The sequence below is a fragment of the Megalopta genalis genome, chromosome 13, assembly GCF_051020955.1.
Source record: "Megalopta genalis isolate 19385.01 chromosome 13, iyMegGena1_principal, whole genome shotgun sequence".
Lineage (NCBI taxonomy): Eukaryota > Metazoa > Arthropoda > Insecta > Hymenoptera > Halictidae > Megalopta > Megalopta genalis.
In genome coordinates, this window is record NC_135025.1 from 1,517,734 (window position 1) to 1,534,261 (window position 16,528).

General features: G+C 39.2%; 3 protein-coding genes across 5 annotated transcripts; 2 read left to right on the plus strand and 1 right to left on the minus strand.

The window, feature by feature from the left end:
• Positions 1–111: 111 nt before the first annotated feature.
• LOC117228521 (uncharacterized) lies at positions 112–8,108 on the plus strand. The gene is made up of 20 exons (XM_033484313.2): positions 112–969; positions 1,054–1,245; positions 1,427–1,810; positions 2,095–2,201; positions 2,267–2,508; positions 2,569–2,729; positions 2,890–3,167; positions 3,260–3,436; positions 3,613–3,941; positions 4,013–4,048; positions 4,140–4,336; positions 4,412–4,648; positions 5,387–5,446; positions 5,510–5,741; positions 5,813–5,961; positions 6,039–6,140; positions 6,347–6,556; positions 6,682–6,864; positions 6,938–7,087; positions 7,162–8,108. The coding sequence occupies exons 2-20, from the start codon at positions 1,240–1,242 to the stop codon at positions 7,363–7,365; spliced, it is 3,444 nt and encodes a 1,147-aa protein (XP_033340204.2). The 5' UTR covers positions 112–969; positions 1,054–1,239; the 3' UTR covers positions 7,366–8,108.
• Positions 7,359–13,062, minus strand: LOC117228520 (uncharacterized). 3 transcript variants are annotated; one of them, XM_033484311.2, is made up of 7 exons: positions 12,924–13,062; positions 11,541–11,912; positions 10,959–11,465; positions 10,777–10,878; positions 8,426–10,506; positions 8,082–8,302; positions 7,359–8,006 (listed from the first exon to the last, which is right to left on the minus strand). In XM_033484311.2, the coding sequence occupies exons 2-7, from the start codon at positions 11,896–11,898 to the stop codon at positions 7,874–7,876; spliced, it is 3,402 nt and encodes a 1,133-aa protein (XP_033340202.2). In that variant the 5' UTR covers positions 11,899–11,912; positions 12,924–13,062; the 3' UTR covers positions 7,359–7,873. The 3 variants fall into 3 exon arrangements, with proteins under 3 accessions (XP_033340202.2, XP_033340201.2, XP_033340199.2); XM_033484310.2 differs by having other exon boundaries at positions 8,426–10,878; positions 10,959–11,417; XM_033484308.2 differs by having other exon boundaries at positions 8,426–10,878.
• Urm1 (Ubiquitin-related modifier 1) lies at positions 12,574–16,203 on the plus strand. The gene is made up of 5 exons (XM_033484314.2): positions 12,574–12,794; positions 12,871–12,935; positions 12,996–13,077; positions 13,466–13,514; positions 15,994–16,203. Exons 1-5 carry the CDS (start codon positions 12,751–12,753, stop codon positions 16,060–16,062), a joined length of 309 nt encoding a protein of 102 aa, XP_033340205.1. The 5' UTR covers positions 12,574–12,750; the 3' UTR covers positions 16,063–16,203.
• The last annotated feature ends 325 nt before the right edge of the window (positions 16,204–16,528 follow it).

The window sequence follows — 16,528 nt, forward strand, 5'->3', positions numbered from 1 at the left end:
TACCGATCAAACAGTATCCTATCATGCGCGATTCGATCTGAGATTTCATTCTTTTTCTTTTGTCTCTTCATTCCTAGTCAACGAGCATGGTTCGTGATCATTTTTATCTCATTCGATCGAACTACTTGTCGTCTGTTTCTCGAAAGAGGATGCTTGAAGTCATGGACAGTTACAATGACTTCAGCTTTTCTCCCGCTTTCAAAAGACAGATATTAATTATTAGACTGCTGGATTTTGTGCATTTACGAGACAAATTTACGAAACACTAAACGCAGGAGATAAATTTAACAATGTTGTTAGATCATTTTCAACTTTGTTAAACTATCGTTAAACTTTGTTCAACTATTCCATATTATCGTTTTCAAATATTATCAAAGACTTATCATATTGTTTTACTGTTCTGTTTTCTTTTTATATTTTCAATGTGTAATTCACAACCGAATCCCGAGCAGATCGTGTGCGACGCTTGTAAATTCTTACAAATCCTATTCGTGCGTAGAAATCGAAACCGCCCGAGATCACTCGAGAGCCGAGCGGAGTACCGAAGCTTTCGGGAGCTTTCCCGAAACACTCAGGATTTCGAGATCTCGAGCAATAAATTGTATCGGGATCCCGCTCGAATTCCTTCGTCCCGTCCCGAACTTCGGATTCCCGAGACTCGAGCGGGTTTGCACACTCCTACCTCTATAATATATATATACATATATATACATATAATAGACTACGAAATTAAAGTTCATTACAGAAATATCTTCGAAATTAACTTAATTAATAATACCATTACGAACAAGGAATATCACAGATGTTGTATCAAAATAAGGCATCCTATTTTGATAGAATATTAATGGGGAGAGAAACTAATACATAGTTCGAAATAACATCGCGAGGCACGTTATCAATTCGATAGGAACAACTATGAACATAAACGAAGCAGACTTCACGCGTTATTTGAAGCGATCGGTTTCCCAAGTGAGTGACAGACACATGCGTTAAAAAATTTATTTGTCCAATTTCAACGGTTTCCTCGATACTCATCTCGATTTTCTGTTGCAGTTTAGAAAATTACACAAAAATATTATTTCGATTAAAGAAACTGAGAAATCGCGCGACGCTATTCGACATCGACACCGAATCTTCATTGAGTAGACGAGGAGAAGATTGTCGTTTCCTAACTTGAGGTAGTACCTGAAGGATCTTCGTCGTCGAATGTAGCAACGGTGTTGTTTCGAAGGTAAAATAATGCAGGTAAAACGCAGTGTGAATCTTGCAATATCTATTTCGATACACTTTTCTCCGAAAGTTCCCTGTAAATATACGATACCTTGTAAATACAGAATTATTATAAATATCGCTGCGCCACAGGATTCTTTTCTGGGAAAAATAAATATCGACTGATCTAAAAATATTTGGAATTTCATGATCTTAGAAGCGGCGACCGTGTACGTTGAACACTTCTCGATCCGCAGCGAATTCACCAACCTCCACCCTTCAGGGCTCTTCCGCTAAAACGAAGAGCTTCCACGTCTTAAATCATCGTCGCCAGAAGCGCGACAGTTCGAAGTTAAAAACTAAGAGCGCGGAATATAGCGGACCGCCATTTGTAAACAGAGATGCGTTCGGTTCGTTGGAATCCTTGTTTGATGTAAAAAAGCCTTTGAACTTACCGGAGGTACAATCTTTGGCGGTCAAATGTTACCAAGAAGGCCACGTTCCTCCATTTGAGTCGCGGAAATCGGGCAATAATAAAAATTTGGTCCAATTGCTACTCTCGCAACAGGGATTGAATCTTGAACCATACATCCTCGAGGAGGTGCGACTTCGTAATTATTTACAAGGAGAATTATGATTCTTTTGTAATTATTTTATATATTTGTATATTATATAATATATAATTATATATATATAATATATATAATTATTATATAATAAAATAATATATATTATATAATATAGTATAATATATAATATAATATTATTATATATATTATTTTTATTTGTAAGTATATTTTTAATATAATATTGACATTTTGAAATGATAAAATACTGTAATATTTACCAATAGTATTTAAATAATCGATGTCGAATATTTGTTAGGCTCATAACGATCATAAGTACCAACCAGAAGTGATCAAAGAAGAGTCAAACACCGAATCCGCGGAAGTATCAGAAATCGCAAGTCCGGTTAACGAGGAATCGTCAATGTGAGTTACGTAATTAAAATATGCCTGTCCTAATTTACTCTGTCGCTAAATCGATTTAATTTTAGCATGGCTGACAATGAGGAAGCAACTGAGACGAATGAAGAAGGTAAAGCCGAAGCTGAGCCTGAGATTGACGTTGAAGCTGAAGCTGAAACCGAAGCTGAAACTGAAGCTGCAGCAGAAGAGGAAACGCAGGATGTTCCGTCGAAAAAGGCTGAACCGGAGATTGAAAAAAGCAAAAGCAAAGACGACGATGCACTTCCGGGAGAGCCTCCGGACTATCCAATGCCTCCTGGCATTGGCGAAGGTATACCAATCTTCTTACATTTTATCATTTAATTGAATTAAATACGTATATTTTACTCAGGTGCTCCTATGAAACCTGGTGGTCGACAAGAGTCTATCTTGAGCTCGTCCCCTCTAACAGATCCCGCTTTGTTAGAAGAGATGAAGAATGCTGACGAACGTTGCACCGTTATCATGAAAGAAATCGAAGATTTAAAGCTCGAGATCCTTGATCTTATGGAGGTAATCGGCCACAGCTGAAATTATTACAGTTTATTATTATATATTATATTATTATATATTTATTATGTTATTATTATTATTATATATTTATTATTATAAATTATTACATTATTACAGTTCCCAGAAATTTTCTTTATCGCATCGTCGATCGAATTTCCAGAAAAAAGAGCTGTCGGAAGAGGACACGCAATTGCTTCAACGCAAGCAGGACGAACTCTTGGCAAAAATGGCGGAGGTTGAACAAATAACACGAAAATTGCAGAGTATGTTAGGCCTGACAGACTTGTCGAGTCTCACCTTCAGTAAAATGTTCGACATGCTGCCGTATCCGCACACGAAACCAAGCTCGATAATGGAGAAAGAAGAAGAAGAAGAAGAAGCGAAACCGAGGCCCGAGGACCTCTTCGACTTGCCTCAGATCGAATACCCGGAAGACAAGTGCGTCGTAAAATTGATCCTCCGAATAGCCGCGGTACCTTTAACAACAGTTTTTTTTCTTTTTATGTCTTTTTTTTTCTTTTTACGCGTAGACTTCCACGAGTGATCGTTTGCGGTCACACGGAAGACGAGATTCCAAAGATCGTTGTGGCGGACAGTAAAAAGAGGGGGGCGGATAGGTCTCTGAAAAATCTGACGGGAAAATTGACGGAGTCGTTGACCATGCAAGAGAAACTGGTACTAGAGAATGCGCAGCTCGAAGGCGGCAAGTGAGTTTCATTATGGTCACCCGATATGAATGAGAAATAGCGGAGAGTCGGGAGAGAAATACGTGACAATCGTTATCAGTTTACCCTGACAACGAATCCGCGGATCTCGACAAAATTCTGTATGTTTATATATCAATCGAGCGACCACGTATACATTGTTGATACATTTAACGCAGATATAAATTAGAGGAAGCATTATTGGAGAAGGACACTGCCGTCGAGAGCCTCCAAAGGAAGGTATGCGGGCTGCAGGCTGAAATGCGCATAGTCGTGAAGGAGAACACCGAATTGACCCGTCAACTAGCTTGCTTGAATCAACGAATCACTAGTCCTTGCTGTTACCCTTGTCCAGGTGGAAATCAGTCACCGGTATCAAGCCCGTCCCCTTTCCGTTCGTATTCGTATACCACAACGGTGCAACAGGACGACGATTATTGCCAATGCAAATGCTGTTTGCAGCAACAGTTCCCAGACAATCCATCCCCACGCGGCAATTCCATATGCAGTATGTAGACACGAAGTTCGATAATTACACAGTGGACAAAAGCTTTCTTAATGGAATATTTGCGTTTTCAGTGACACGGAATAGTCAAACATTCTTGAACAGTGGGGGTGAGTGAGGAAACAGTAACATTACTTTGATTTCTATCAAAATAACAAGCGGGTTATTTCTCTTCATTCTCCGCTAACAACTTCTCCACAGATTCTCCCAGGCTTGCAGGTGGTGCGTCAAGGTCAGGAGTGTTCATTCCCAGCGGCGCTTCCTCGCAAGTCGACGAAATGTGTTGTCGTAGTCCAGCCGCTGTTAAACAACCATGTCCGCCACCTCCGCCAAGAGGAACATGCCCCGAAGAGCTGGAGCAGCAGCTTCAGTCATACGGCAACAACAGCAAACAGCTAGTACGCGTGACAAAATACAACTTGACTTGACTTGTCTTCGGCTCCGATGATGTACTTATATCCTTGTGACTTCAGGAACAACAATTGGGCAACATGGAATGCGAAATACGTAACATGCAGATAGAGCTTGCGAATGTGCAAAGAGAACGGCAGCAATTGGAACAGCAACGCAAATTGTTGAAGTGCACCGGACCCTGTGCACCCTGCGGCTGTTGTCCGCCGCCCTCGTCCATGAGCCATCAATCTCCCGGTGCGCAACCTTATGTACCCCCGGCTCCGATTATACCACCGCCTTCCATACCTCTGCCCAAGGTATCCGTACAATCTCTTGATCGACGCGATCGCGCGAGACCACGGAACAGAATTGGTTGCCACGCCGATGCTCACAGAAATCGTTTCGCCAACGTTGATTGGGGAGTCGATAACGATTATTAATCTATTACTACAAGTAATGTTCTAAAAGATTTTGTATGAAATAAACATATTGTAGACAAATTTCAGATCGTTCTTTCTCTAAAGCATCATAGCAACGTGACGTTATCCTGTGCGTGATCAAAAATTTTGCAAGCTTTCTGCCATGATTCAAATATGATTATTTCATAGAAGATTTTAAGACAGTTGTTTGGTAACTCGACACGACCTTTTAACCCTTTGCACTCGAGTGGTGACTCGGAGGCACCACTAAAATTTGTTACATCACGTTTTAAGATGATTTTTATATTAACAAAGTTTAGATTTTAAAAAATTGTTATGTAACTGTTGCGTGAGTCCTAAAAATCAATTTCGTATGCATAAAATGCATTTTTTATCGTATAAAATAAAAAATACTATAAGTGAGAGAAATGATTTTATATATATATTTACTTACTATTTACTTACTAGTTTTTATATGATTTTATATTTACAGTTAAAATAGCTTCGAGTGCAAGGGGTTAAAATATGTGCAGTATAACGTAGATTATCTGTCGAGATATTTGTTTCCGTTTGAGACGTCTCGTTTAGTTTATGGTGTCTCTCTTTCGTCTCTATGAAAATTACGTTTTCGATCAGGCAACGATGCCACCCGCACCTTCCTCAACCTGCACCGGTCCTTGCGTGAACGCACCCATGGTAATTTCACAGCATTCGTGAAACGTTCCGACACGTATTAAACACGTTCTTGTTTTATACAAGGGTGCTAGCACGTGTCCCCAACAACAATTGCGCGACCTCCGCGAGCAATACGCGCGCCTTCAGGATGATTACAAGAACAAATTGTGCGAGGTTTCGTGTTTAAGAACGGACGCCGAGAAGCTGAAGCAACAAACGCGCGAAGCGATCGAAGAGAGAGAGAAGCTGGACATCAAACTGATCGACGCGCAGGAACGTTTGAAAGCGATCGAGGCCGAGAAAGGAAAATACGAAGGTGACCCTTGACCCTCTTGTCTTAACAGCAATTTGCAATAGGCGGTGCCAAAACCGTGGGATTCGCGACAGGTTTTAAGGAGCAAATGATCGAACACGAACAGCAATTGATAGTGGTCAAGCAACGTTTCCGGGAGTCGCAAGATGAACTAGAAGAACTGCGATCCCTGATTCAAGATCAAGCTGCTCAGCTCGAAGACTATCGTAATAAATATTTACAGGTTTCTTTTGTTCATATGCGGTAGCACGATCGTTTGTTACTGGCCTGTATGAAAGCGATTAATAACTAAAATAATAGGCGCAACAACAAGTGGAGGAGCAACGTCGACAGCTTGATCTCATGGAGATGGATAACGCGCGGATGAATGAGAACGTGACTCTTGAAATTGGACGAGTTAAGGTGCATAACGAAGAACGTTACCAGACGTTACGAATTGACTCAGACTTTCGGAGAAAAATTCTGACACTCACGAATTGAGTAGTTATGTAAATTATTTCCGCGAAGTGTCTCGAATCGTCGATCCTAAAATCTGATCTGGTTACTCTCACAGATTCTGTGCAAATCGGCATAGATGTGTATACGTTCGATTGTTTTTTTTTATATAGAATCAATTCCAAGAGAAACTGGCCGAGCTAGCACCATTGCCGGATCTGTTGAAGCAAACGCAAGTAAAGCTGCAGGAAGCGCAACAGATGCGTTTAGTTGCAGAACGAAACTGTGAAGACCTCTCGCGGGAGCTTGTAGGCTGTAAGGATAAGGCCCAGACCTTACAAAACCAGCTGGACGTTCTTCGTAACGAGTATCAAGCTATGCAGGTCTTCAAATATTGTGGCAAAATAATTTACTGCTCGAATTATTTTTATAGAAATTAACGATGATTTGTAACATTAATAGGAATATGAAATATCATAATTTAATACCGATGAGACACGTTTAACAGGAGGAGAGAGGAACCGGTACCGGACGGTTCGAGGAACTCGAGAAAAAGAATTCCGAATTGCGCCACGAGAACGAACGTATGAAGAATACGCTTGCCAGGTTCGAAGAGCATGAAGCGCAATTGCAAAAACGCATCGATGAGAAAATGCATGAGATTACTCAGTTGACGTCGATGCTTGATCAAGTATGATATCCTGATTCTACATTTCGGTAGAACACGTGTAAAGCGATTGTTCTTTTGAATTTTCTTTTCAAAGGTTCGAGAGGACTCGGCGAGACAAGTGGCAAGAACGAAGGAGAGATGCGAGACTGCAAGAAGATCGATGCAAGGTCAAATAGCGGATATGGAGAGACAGCTGGCCCAGTGCAGGGCCACTGCGAGAGCTGCACAGAAAGACAGGGATGAAGTAATGAAAAAATTAATCGGTTGTTCGAACAGTGGGACTTGTTGCTCGGTTGTTAATTTGTTTGCCACTTATAGATAAGACAAAAGATGCAGGGTCAGATAAACAACTTGAACGAAGCGTTCGAACAGGCTCAAGGGCGCATAAGATCACTCCAAGGTCACGTGAATTATTTGAAAACGTCTTACAGTAATATATTCAAGGGTCAAGGAGAAGCTCCGCCTGGTATCTTGCCTGGGGAAGCCGGTCCAGGTTTCGATTCCTGCGACTGCAATTACTAGTAGGAAATTGATCATCGTTTTATTGAAATTTAAATGGAATCTTATGAATTTGAAATTCATCTTATTTGGGTATTTAGCTAAATATTACTATGTCAAACAAGATTCGCCTAAAGCGTAACATAAAATTGTATAGTTTCTGTAGATACGACTATTATATCGATACAGCTACAATTTGTCATCGTTAAAAATATGATACATATCATGAGTTGTAATGCGATATAAAAAACGATGCGTGAAATTTGACTACGATCAGACGTCACGTAAATTGATTTCCTGTTATACAAAATGATGTATATGATACAATGTGATACAGTTTTCCCCTCTGTCGTTTAAACGTGAATATGTTTTATTCAATAAATCGAATCACGTACTCGTACGAAATAAAAGAAGAAAACAAGAAAGAATTGTGATGAGCGTGCTGACACCTTGATTTAACGTAATTTAAAAATAAAACAAAGTGATCTGTACAAGGAAAAAGCGCTTAGTTTAGAAAGTGATAGTAGTTTCATTAGTTCATATCAACAGAGTGGAGCATATTGAGCATGTCGAGAATCGCATCTGAACGTGATCGTACTCTTTCCATTTCCATCCGAAACTGTTCAAGTTGCGACTCGATACGTCTTACGTATGCATGGCAGCATCTGCAAATCATATATTTAAATATAATAACAATCCACGTTTGTACATTTTTAACGATCGGAAGATAAATAAATTACCTGTCATTGCATTGAGAGGAACTCGAACATGATGGCCCGGCTATAGAACACGGAGAAATTTTAATTTGAGGAGAAAAATTTGCCATGTAAGATGACTCCTTCGGTTGCATACCACTTTTGCTGACAGTGTTTGCATTCGCACTGCGACAGTCTCCGCAACCTTTTAACAGATCCATAAGAATTCCTCGCACTCTTTTGCCACTTAATCGTCGTTGCCTTGTCTGCACAAAAAAAAAGCGAAAGTTGAGTACAAACGAATAAATTTTCTATTTTAACATTCTGCGAGTTCGCGATTTGTAGATTTTACTTAAAAATATACTGCCGATTATTCAATGCTCACTTACTTCAGCTGTTTCATTGTATCGTTTCGATGGAATAAGGGGATCTTCTTCTTCCTCGTGCGAAGAACTATGACTACATGTTTGCCTCTCCGAACAGTCACTGTTACGCATATTATGTAAAGACGACTTACATGTGCAAGCAACGTCCCTAATGCTGTTGCAACATTTCGCCGAATGCGAGCTACTGTTCGAGACATTCTGTATAGAGTGTCGACACGATTTATTGTACTTGCAGACCACCTCGCTCGTCTCCGTGTTCAGAATGTTTTCCCGTAAATGATTATTCGACTCCGAGGTAAATGCATTTTTATAGGAACTCCTTCGGATCCCTTTAACGTGGAACTTATCTTTACTGTGATTAAGACTATCGTCGCTCAGTTGTTTTTCGTGATGCGAGCCACAGTTACAATCTTTATCTACGAACTCGGTGTGATGCGCGCAACAGGAATGTAATTTTTCTTGCGAACTCGAACCAGCTTTACACGCTAGCCATTCTCTTCGATGTTTCGCGGAATCACAGTTTCCACATGACGAGGAAAGATTACCTGCGTGAGAAAGATCACTTTCGACTCGTTTACAACATTGCGAATCACTGGATTTATTCAGCCTCAATGGAATCTTCAGCTTTTTATGAGTCGAACACACGAGTTGACTGCCACTAAATCTAATCTGCGGTGATTTCTGAGGATAAAGGGACGATATCTTGTCCACTGATTTTATGGACACCTTCATGTCGTCATCATTGTCACTGATCGACTCCTGCTGATTAACTTCTTTACCCCAAACACTAATTGTTCCATTTATTTCAGACATTCTTACTTCGAGATTACCCAATAAATATGGACCACATTCTTGGATACGATTCTTTTCGTTTTCTAACACGTCTTTTGTTGGTTCCTCTGCTTGAATTAAAAAACTTTTGTTTTTGCTATTGTCATTGTCCCTATATACGAAAAACTTAACATCATCGTCACCGTGATTAGTTGCCCCTTCTGTTTGAGCTTCCATTGTTATAGGGCCTTCGTCGTCTTGCTCACCCTTCATGTTTGACTGTTCCTCCGAATATTTGAGGTCCGCATTTGATGTATTAGGACTTTTATTTTCAGAACCCGCGATTGTGTGGGGTATTTTAAATGGTTGAACAAAAGTGGAAGCACCAAGCATGTCTGTCGCCTTTCGTTTCTTGGAAGTCGACGCGTGCATCGGAGAATTATACTCGAGATTTGGTAACTGGTCTGTAGCGTTTTCATTCACTCTTTTATTATTATTTTTGACCAAAGGATTTTCAACCTTTGATGTTTTACCTTGCGTTATGTTAGAAAGAGTTTGCAAGATTCTAGATGAAGTAATGAATGTCCGAGATAATGGATGTGGTACTTTTTTTGGTGTAGCATCATTGAGTACCAGACTATCGTCAGAATTAAGAATCGGTGTCAAATCAGGTGGTTTAATGGATACAGCTAGGCTAGCAGCGCTGTCTGCCCATTGATCAAGAGAACTTATCGTAGATGCAATACTACCAGTGGACACTTTATTATTTGTACTTCCTGAGCTCGTAGTTACTTTTGCAATAGATGAAATTTCCGCGATAGATTCAGTTTGCACGGATGCGATCTTCGTTTCGGATGTTTTACTTTCACTTTCATATTTTGCTAAAGATTTCCTTAAAGCATCTAGCTCCTGCTTCATTTTCGAATTTTCAGCTAACGTTTTCTGATAGGTGTTTTGTAAGTTAAGGAACTGAACATCTTTCTGATTTAGCTGAGCTTTCAGCTGCATTACTTCCACGCTCTCTGTCAAATTCGTTTTCGTAAAATTCAAATTTTCCGGTTCGTCTTGTATCGCTCTGATACTTTTGACATTCGCAATTTTCAGTGGACAATCTGTATTGCTGTTCTCCAGTTCTTGTACATTAATCATCTCTGTATCATTATATGTCTCAGGTTCATTGATCTTATCTTGGGTCTTGTGCCTTTGCTCGTTCGCCCCTTCCTTTTGTTCAAATTCTGGTATGCCATGCATGTATTCTTCATAGCTTAATGTACGTAGATTGAAAACTGTAGGTGCTTGCTGATGACCGTTAACTAAAGAAGGTTGATCCATGTTATTAAGTTTTACATTTCTATCTAATGTATTTTGATATTCAATATGATGTGCATTAACATCTACAGAACCATTTCGTTTCTCTAATTTATCATTGCTGTTTTGTGCACGTTTTTCATTTTGAATATCACCAAATGCGTTCATGTCATTGTTCCTTCGAATATGCTTAAGTTGATTTTCAGTTACTTTGATATCAATTTTGTTATTATCACCATTCTCTAATATTTGTGCTGTATTATAAATTGAATTACCATTTTCATTATTTTCTTCTTGTTGTAAATCCTTAATAGTCTTCTCTGCGTAATCTTTTATAACTTTGTTTGGCACTGTTAGTTTTAGCGGGTCAGTGTCATCTGTAAATAAAAAAAAATACAAATTAAGAGAAACAATTTAAAATGATATTATAATCTAATAATACAAAGATTTGTCTTACTTTCATTCTCTTCGTGGTTTTTATTTACTACATATCCCTGTCCTTTAAAACGTTTTTCCATTGACTTCTTTGTCTGTTCTTTTATGTCGTTAATGTACTGTTTCACTTTACTTTCCACATTCTGATATTTAAGCGGTAACGATTGCCTCTTGTGCGCAACATTGTACGCGATAGAATTCTGTTGTAGGCCTGAATAATTCTGTTTAAAGAGATAAGTGCTGTGCCTTTTTTTATTGTTGTACGGAGAATGAATATTGTTTTTAGTATAACTTAAATCCTGCAATGATAAACTTCTTTCTTTATGGTGTTGTTTTAGTCTGGAATTCAAGAGAAAATCATCCGATGCTCTATCGTAACAGACTTGCTCGTAGTCTGTTTCAATGTCCTCGTAATCGTCATGATGCAACCTTATATGATTCTCATCATCATCGTCTTCCTCATCTTCGTCTTCTTCATCATCTAACATTAAATTTCCATGATCATTTTCAAAATTCATTTCATCCATATCTACAGAAAAAGATCAATGCACAATAACAAAAACAAAACAAATACGATATAATTTGAAACATTCTTTGTACATACCTTCGCTGTCTGCATAATCATCTTCTTCTTCGTCATTGTAAGCATGATTACTCTCTTCACCGGAAGACAACACATAAATGCTGCCTCCTCCTTGATCGTCGCTAGGGTAAGCACTTCGACTGTGATCCTCTTCCATCGGTACCCTGTCTTGTTGTTTTGTACTATTGACATCTGAATCTTCGCGCCTCGACGGAGTCGATACGCTGATATATGTCGGCATTTCTTCGTCTTCTAACATAGGTTGCCCTGTTTCATTGTTTAATAGGCTAGCATCACTTTTCGATTGTTCACCACTATGATTTTCGGGATTCATTTCTGCCTCGTTCTCTTCCGATGTGTGTTCGTTCTCCTCCGACATCGTGAACTTTTATGCTAAGTATGAGATATAATATAATTACATACGTCCCTCGCGATCACAACAATGTTTAATTACAGCAAACACGTATCAACGGCACAGTACTCGGTCGAGTAAGCATTTATCGCGTGCGATGATACGTTCCCGACGACCGCCATTACAGCTGCCGCCGATGGCACCTGCATTTCAGTCCGTTCGCATATTCTGCATTTTTACCGAACCACTTTTTATCGTATTTTCACTTAAAAGCGATTATATTTTATTACATTAATATTAAGAGATCAACCATATTTTCAAAAGAATTATTCTTAAACCAGGCAACGCGATCAGAACGCCGCAATTAAATACATAATTATTGCAAGATTAATGACCCGCAAACGCTCAGGGGTGTACTTGTTGTATACAAGGGGCACTTGCTCTACATTTTACCATATTTTCCTTGCAATATTAATTTCATAATAATTTTAAATACCATTCACTGTTGTGCTCAATTCCACTAACATATTTGCAATCAATTTTATATTATTCGAGTCAGAAATATGTATCTTTTTTGTTTTCTTTTTCATTATTGTAAGAGTCGGACGCGCATGCTCCCATCAAATGGAACAAAAATGAAAAAAAAAGGAACGAGATTTTTAGAATGAAATCTCTTTTTCTATGATTGTTGGGAAACGATATCGCTATTTTGGAATAGTATGTATGTACACTACTGACCGCTTGAACGGAAGGAACGTGGAATCGAACCAGTATTGTCACTCACGTTGTTTCTATGCGCGGGGAACTACTTTTTGTAATTATATTTAAGTAGTTCGTAACGCGTATTATAAAGTAACATATTTTAAATAAAATTAAAAAATGGCCTGTGAAAATAGTGAAACACGTGTGATCATTCAATTCGGGTAACGTTGAAGCTACATCTAACCAAACTTTTCTTATGGCGGTATCGGATGTAATAAATCATTCGCTAAATTTCAGGGGTGGGGCAGAACTACTTTTCAACAACAAGAAAAAATACGACGTGAACTTACCTGGAAACGAATGTAAGTTTTGCAAATGCTTTACTGTTGAACTTTTCTAATCAGCCACTTGCAATCTTATAGGGACCATACAGAGCCTGCTCTTCTGGATAAAAGATAACCTCTTAAAAGAACGACCGGAACTATTTCTACAAGGGGACACTGTGTAAGCTAATAATGCATTCGATAACTTCACACCGGTCGCATAACTATTTCACATAACAATTTCACATATCACACGAGGAAATATTCCACTCGACGTGCGTAAATATTATAAATGACGTACGTATAGCACCACAAACACAATACGGTAATATTGTGCTAATTCGCACTTCCCAATATCCCAGTTCGAACGATATATGTGTTAAGATGGCGTCTGTCTAGGAAGTTCTGCCATAGTAGTCGAGGTGGCAGCACCATTCAGTTTAGGTGTAAAATGAAAATAATGCGTTGTCTCACCGTTTTATTATTATATTATTTATTGGTGGAATTCTAATTTTATTAGATTAATTTTCAAATCTTCACGTTCATTGTATTTTGGTTTGTGTTCATAGGCGACCGGGAATCTTGGTTCTTGTCAACGACACGGATTGGGAACTGTTGGTAAGAAAAACAATTCTTTTTAATATATATATTTCCAAAATTATTTATTGGTACTATTAATACTACAATATGCTTGATAAATCATGTAAAATAGAATATTTACATATCTCTGGTAGAAGAAAACGTCCAAGGATATAGTTATATTGTTTTAAAAAGTAGATATAATTATTTATAAACATATCGTTTTTCTAATAGCAGAATTAATTAACATACCGAAAACAAATTTCATTAGTCAACTAGAGGTCTTATCTTTAAAATTCTATAAATACATAAAATTCACCGTCTAATTATAATCAAAGAGATAAAAAAAATCTTGAACATTGTACTTTTTAAAAAAAAGTACTGAAAAAGTACTGAATCTTTGAGCGATCTTTCGGAGGCCTTAAAAATTTCGCATCTTATAATTCCCGGGCTAAGATTTGCATTGTACATATAGTTCCAAAGCTCGTATAGTAATAAAAATGCTTAGTTCCATTAAAATTAGTATCAATGAGCTTGTAATTTTAACAAATTGAATCATTATGTCCTGCTTATTAGTGACAATAGCAATACTGCTTTCATTTACATTAGAGTAACGCAAATGATACAATAAACAAATATCTCCACAAAATAAAACTTTAGTTTCCGATGAGGTACGATTTTGGGATTAAAAAGATTTGAACTGGAAAAAAGCATAGTTTCGCACCCATAAGAAAGAAAGCTACCCTAAGTCTATCCTAAAAAAAAAAATATACAAAAGACAGCTTTATTGCAATTTCTAAGTGAAATGAAACATTCGAAAATGGACCACAAATTCGGCGTCATTATTATAATTCGTCGAACCGGCGCAAACCCGGTGAAGACCATGATGGGAAACCTGACCTCAGGTGTCGCAAGCTGCCAGGTTCAACCTGCGCGTGGACCCGGAAACGACTCGCGACCGTTTCGCCACCGGAAAAGTAATAACGCGTTCAACGTAATCGCGGGACACATCTGCACGCGACATCTGACAAACGTCCGGCGAAAGTATCTGCTCGCCTGGTTTTTTGTGGGCCGCATAATCGACCTACGGTGTAGCCAGGCCGGAACACCCCCGAGGGTGGCGAAATAAGAGAACGAGCCGCGGACGCGGTCGTGAAAGGGCGCAAATGACCCGGAGGCACGCCACACCCACGACGAAATTATCATTTTAAATTTGTAAATGTACAAAACGCGAGTGCTATTAGGATGTGCTTCCTGAAGCACCCTCGAGGAGAACGAGGGAGGGGGGAGGGAGAGGTCCGGGGGTAGCTAGGTGTAGAGAGCAGATGCGGGAAAGATGATGGCTTTAGCCATTATTATGATAATACCAACGTTTCCCGAAGCCTCTCTCGTATTCCTCGACCGCCGCGACTCGATTCCTTGTCCTTTCTTCGCTTTTTCCCCGCCAGTCGTCGATCCTGCTTCCTCTCGCCGCGTTTTTCGTCATTTTCGGCTCGTAAATTAAAAGGGAAAGCGTCGTTCCGGTGGATTCGTACATTCTCGTGTCCCCTTTTCGCTTTTTCGCGATTCGACAAATTTATTCGCATGCCGCTCGGCGTCCGGTTTAAGCGGATGGTCTACTATTCGTTCGGTTTGCACGTTACAAGTCGTCATTCTGGGTGCAAAGTAGGACTTCGGGTTCAGTGGCTGCTGTGTAAATATTGTTTACTATATTAACTTCGCGTGTTAGTAACTTGAATTCTGGAACAAGTTCTATCCGTTTGCTCGTTTCTCAATGTCTTTAGTATCCTTCGCAGCATTATGTACTTATTGAATGAAAAGCGAAGATATTTATCTATCTATTTATTTATCAATCTATCTATTTAATTACAAGGAGGAAAGAAAACAATAACAAAACTAAATTTACATAAACTTTTTTCCACTTTTATCGTAAAGAAAAACTTGAATTAAGATATTTATTCAATTATTTCTTGCGACACGAATGTACGATATTTATAGTGTCGAAGCGTTGAATTGTATGTTCGGCATCCTTCATTCGAAGAGCATATACAGTTAGCTGTTCTTGACGAGTATACTCGTCGTGAAGCAAAACGTCACCATTTCTCCGCAACGAATGTACTCGTCAGAAACAGCTAACTGATTAAGAAGGATATGTACTTGGATATTCTCGATTAAACTATGTATTTTATACAAATATTTTATTTTAAACCAAATACGAAGAAAATCAAACATTTCAAAGAGATTACAACAGCTAACCGATTAATAACTCAATGAATCCGACGTCGACCGAGCAAAATGATATTTTTCATGGGGTCCAAGGTCAGAAAGAATCTGCGATCGAATTTTCTTTCTCGTTCCTGGTGAAATTAGCGAACACTATTCTCCCATATACTAACCAGAAATTTACAATTTTCACAGGTTGTGTTGCAAGAAAATCGCTTGCATCTCTGCATTTACAATGGAACACAACCGGAAGCTATTTAACATGTAACAGCAACAGTTTTATTAAAATTTTCAGGGCGAGGGGAATTACAAATTGTGCTCCGGTGACGCGATACTGTTCATATCCACTTTACATGGCGGATAAAGCGGCGCAGTTGGTCAACGATCGTCACGGTCCTGTCCGATTTGTTCGAGGGAAGCGAAAGAGGATGCTTTTGTAACCGAGACGAAGAAGCTCGCGCGAGCGTGCACAAAATGTCAGAGAATAAAATGCTCATTCGCACGATGTACGTTTCTTCGGGACGCTCCACGTAACTGCTATAATATTACGGCTGACACTTTGGCCATTTTCCAAGGATCCCTGTATTATTGTTCTCGTCTCTCCTTCGTCTCCCATGTATACTACCTTTCCCATGTACACGGGCAATGGGCCATATCCTGTTCCCTCGTTCCGCAGCTCTGTCTGCCGCGATCTTCGCGGTCGCGCGCAGCTTTGCATGCATTACCTCGTAATTAACATTCGCAGATAAAGGGGTCGGGAAACGAGGAACGGTGCAAGTTTAAGAATCTCCCCGCGGTCGGTTGTAATTCAATTGGCCTGATGGCCGGCT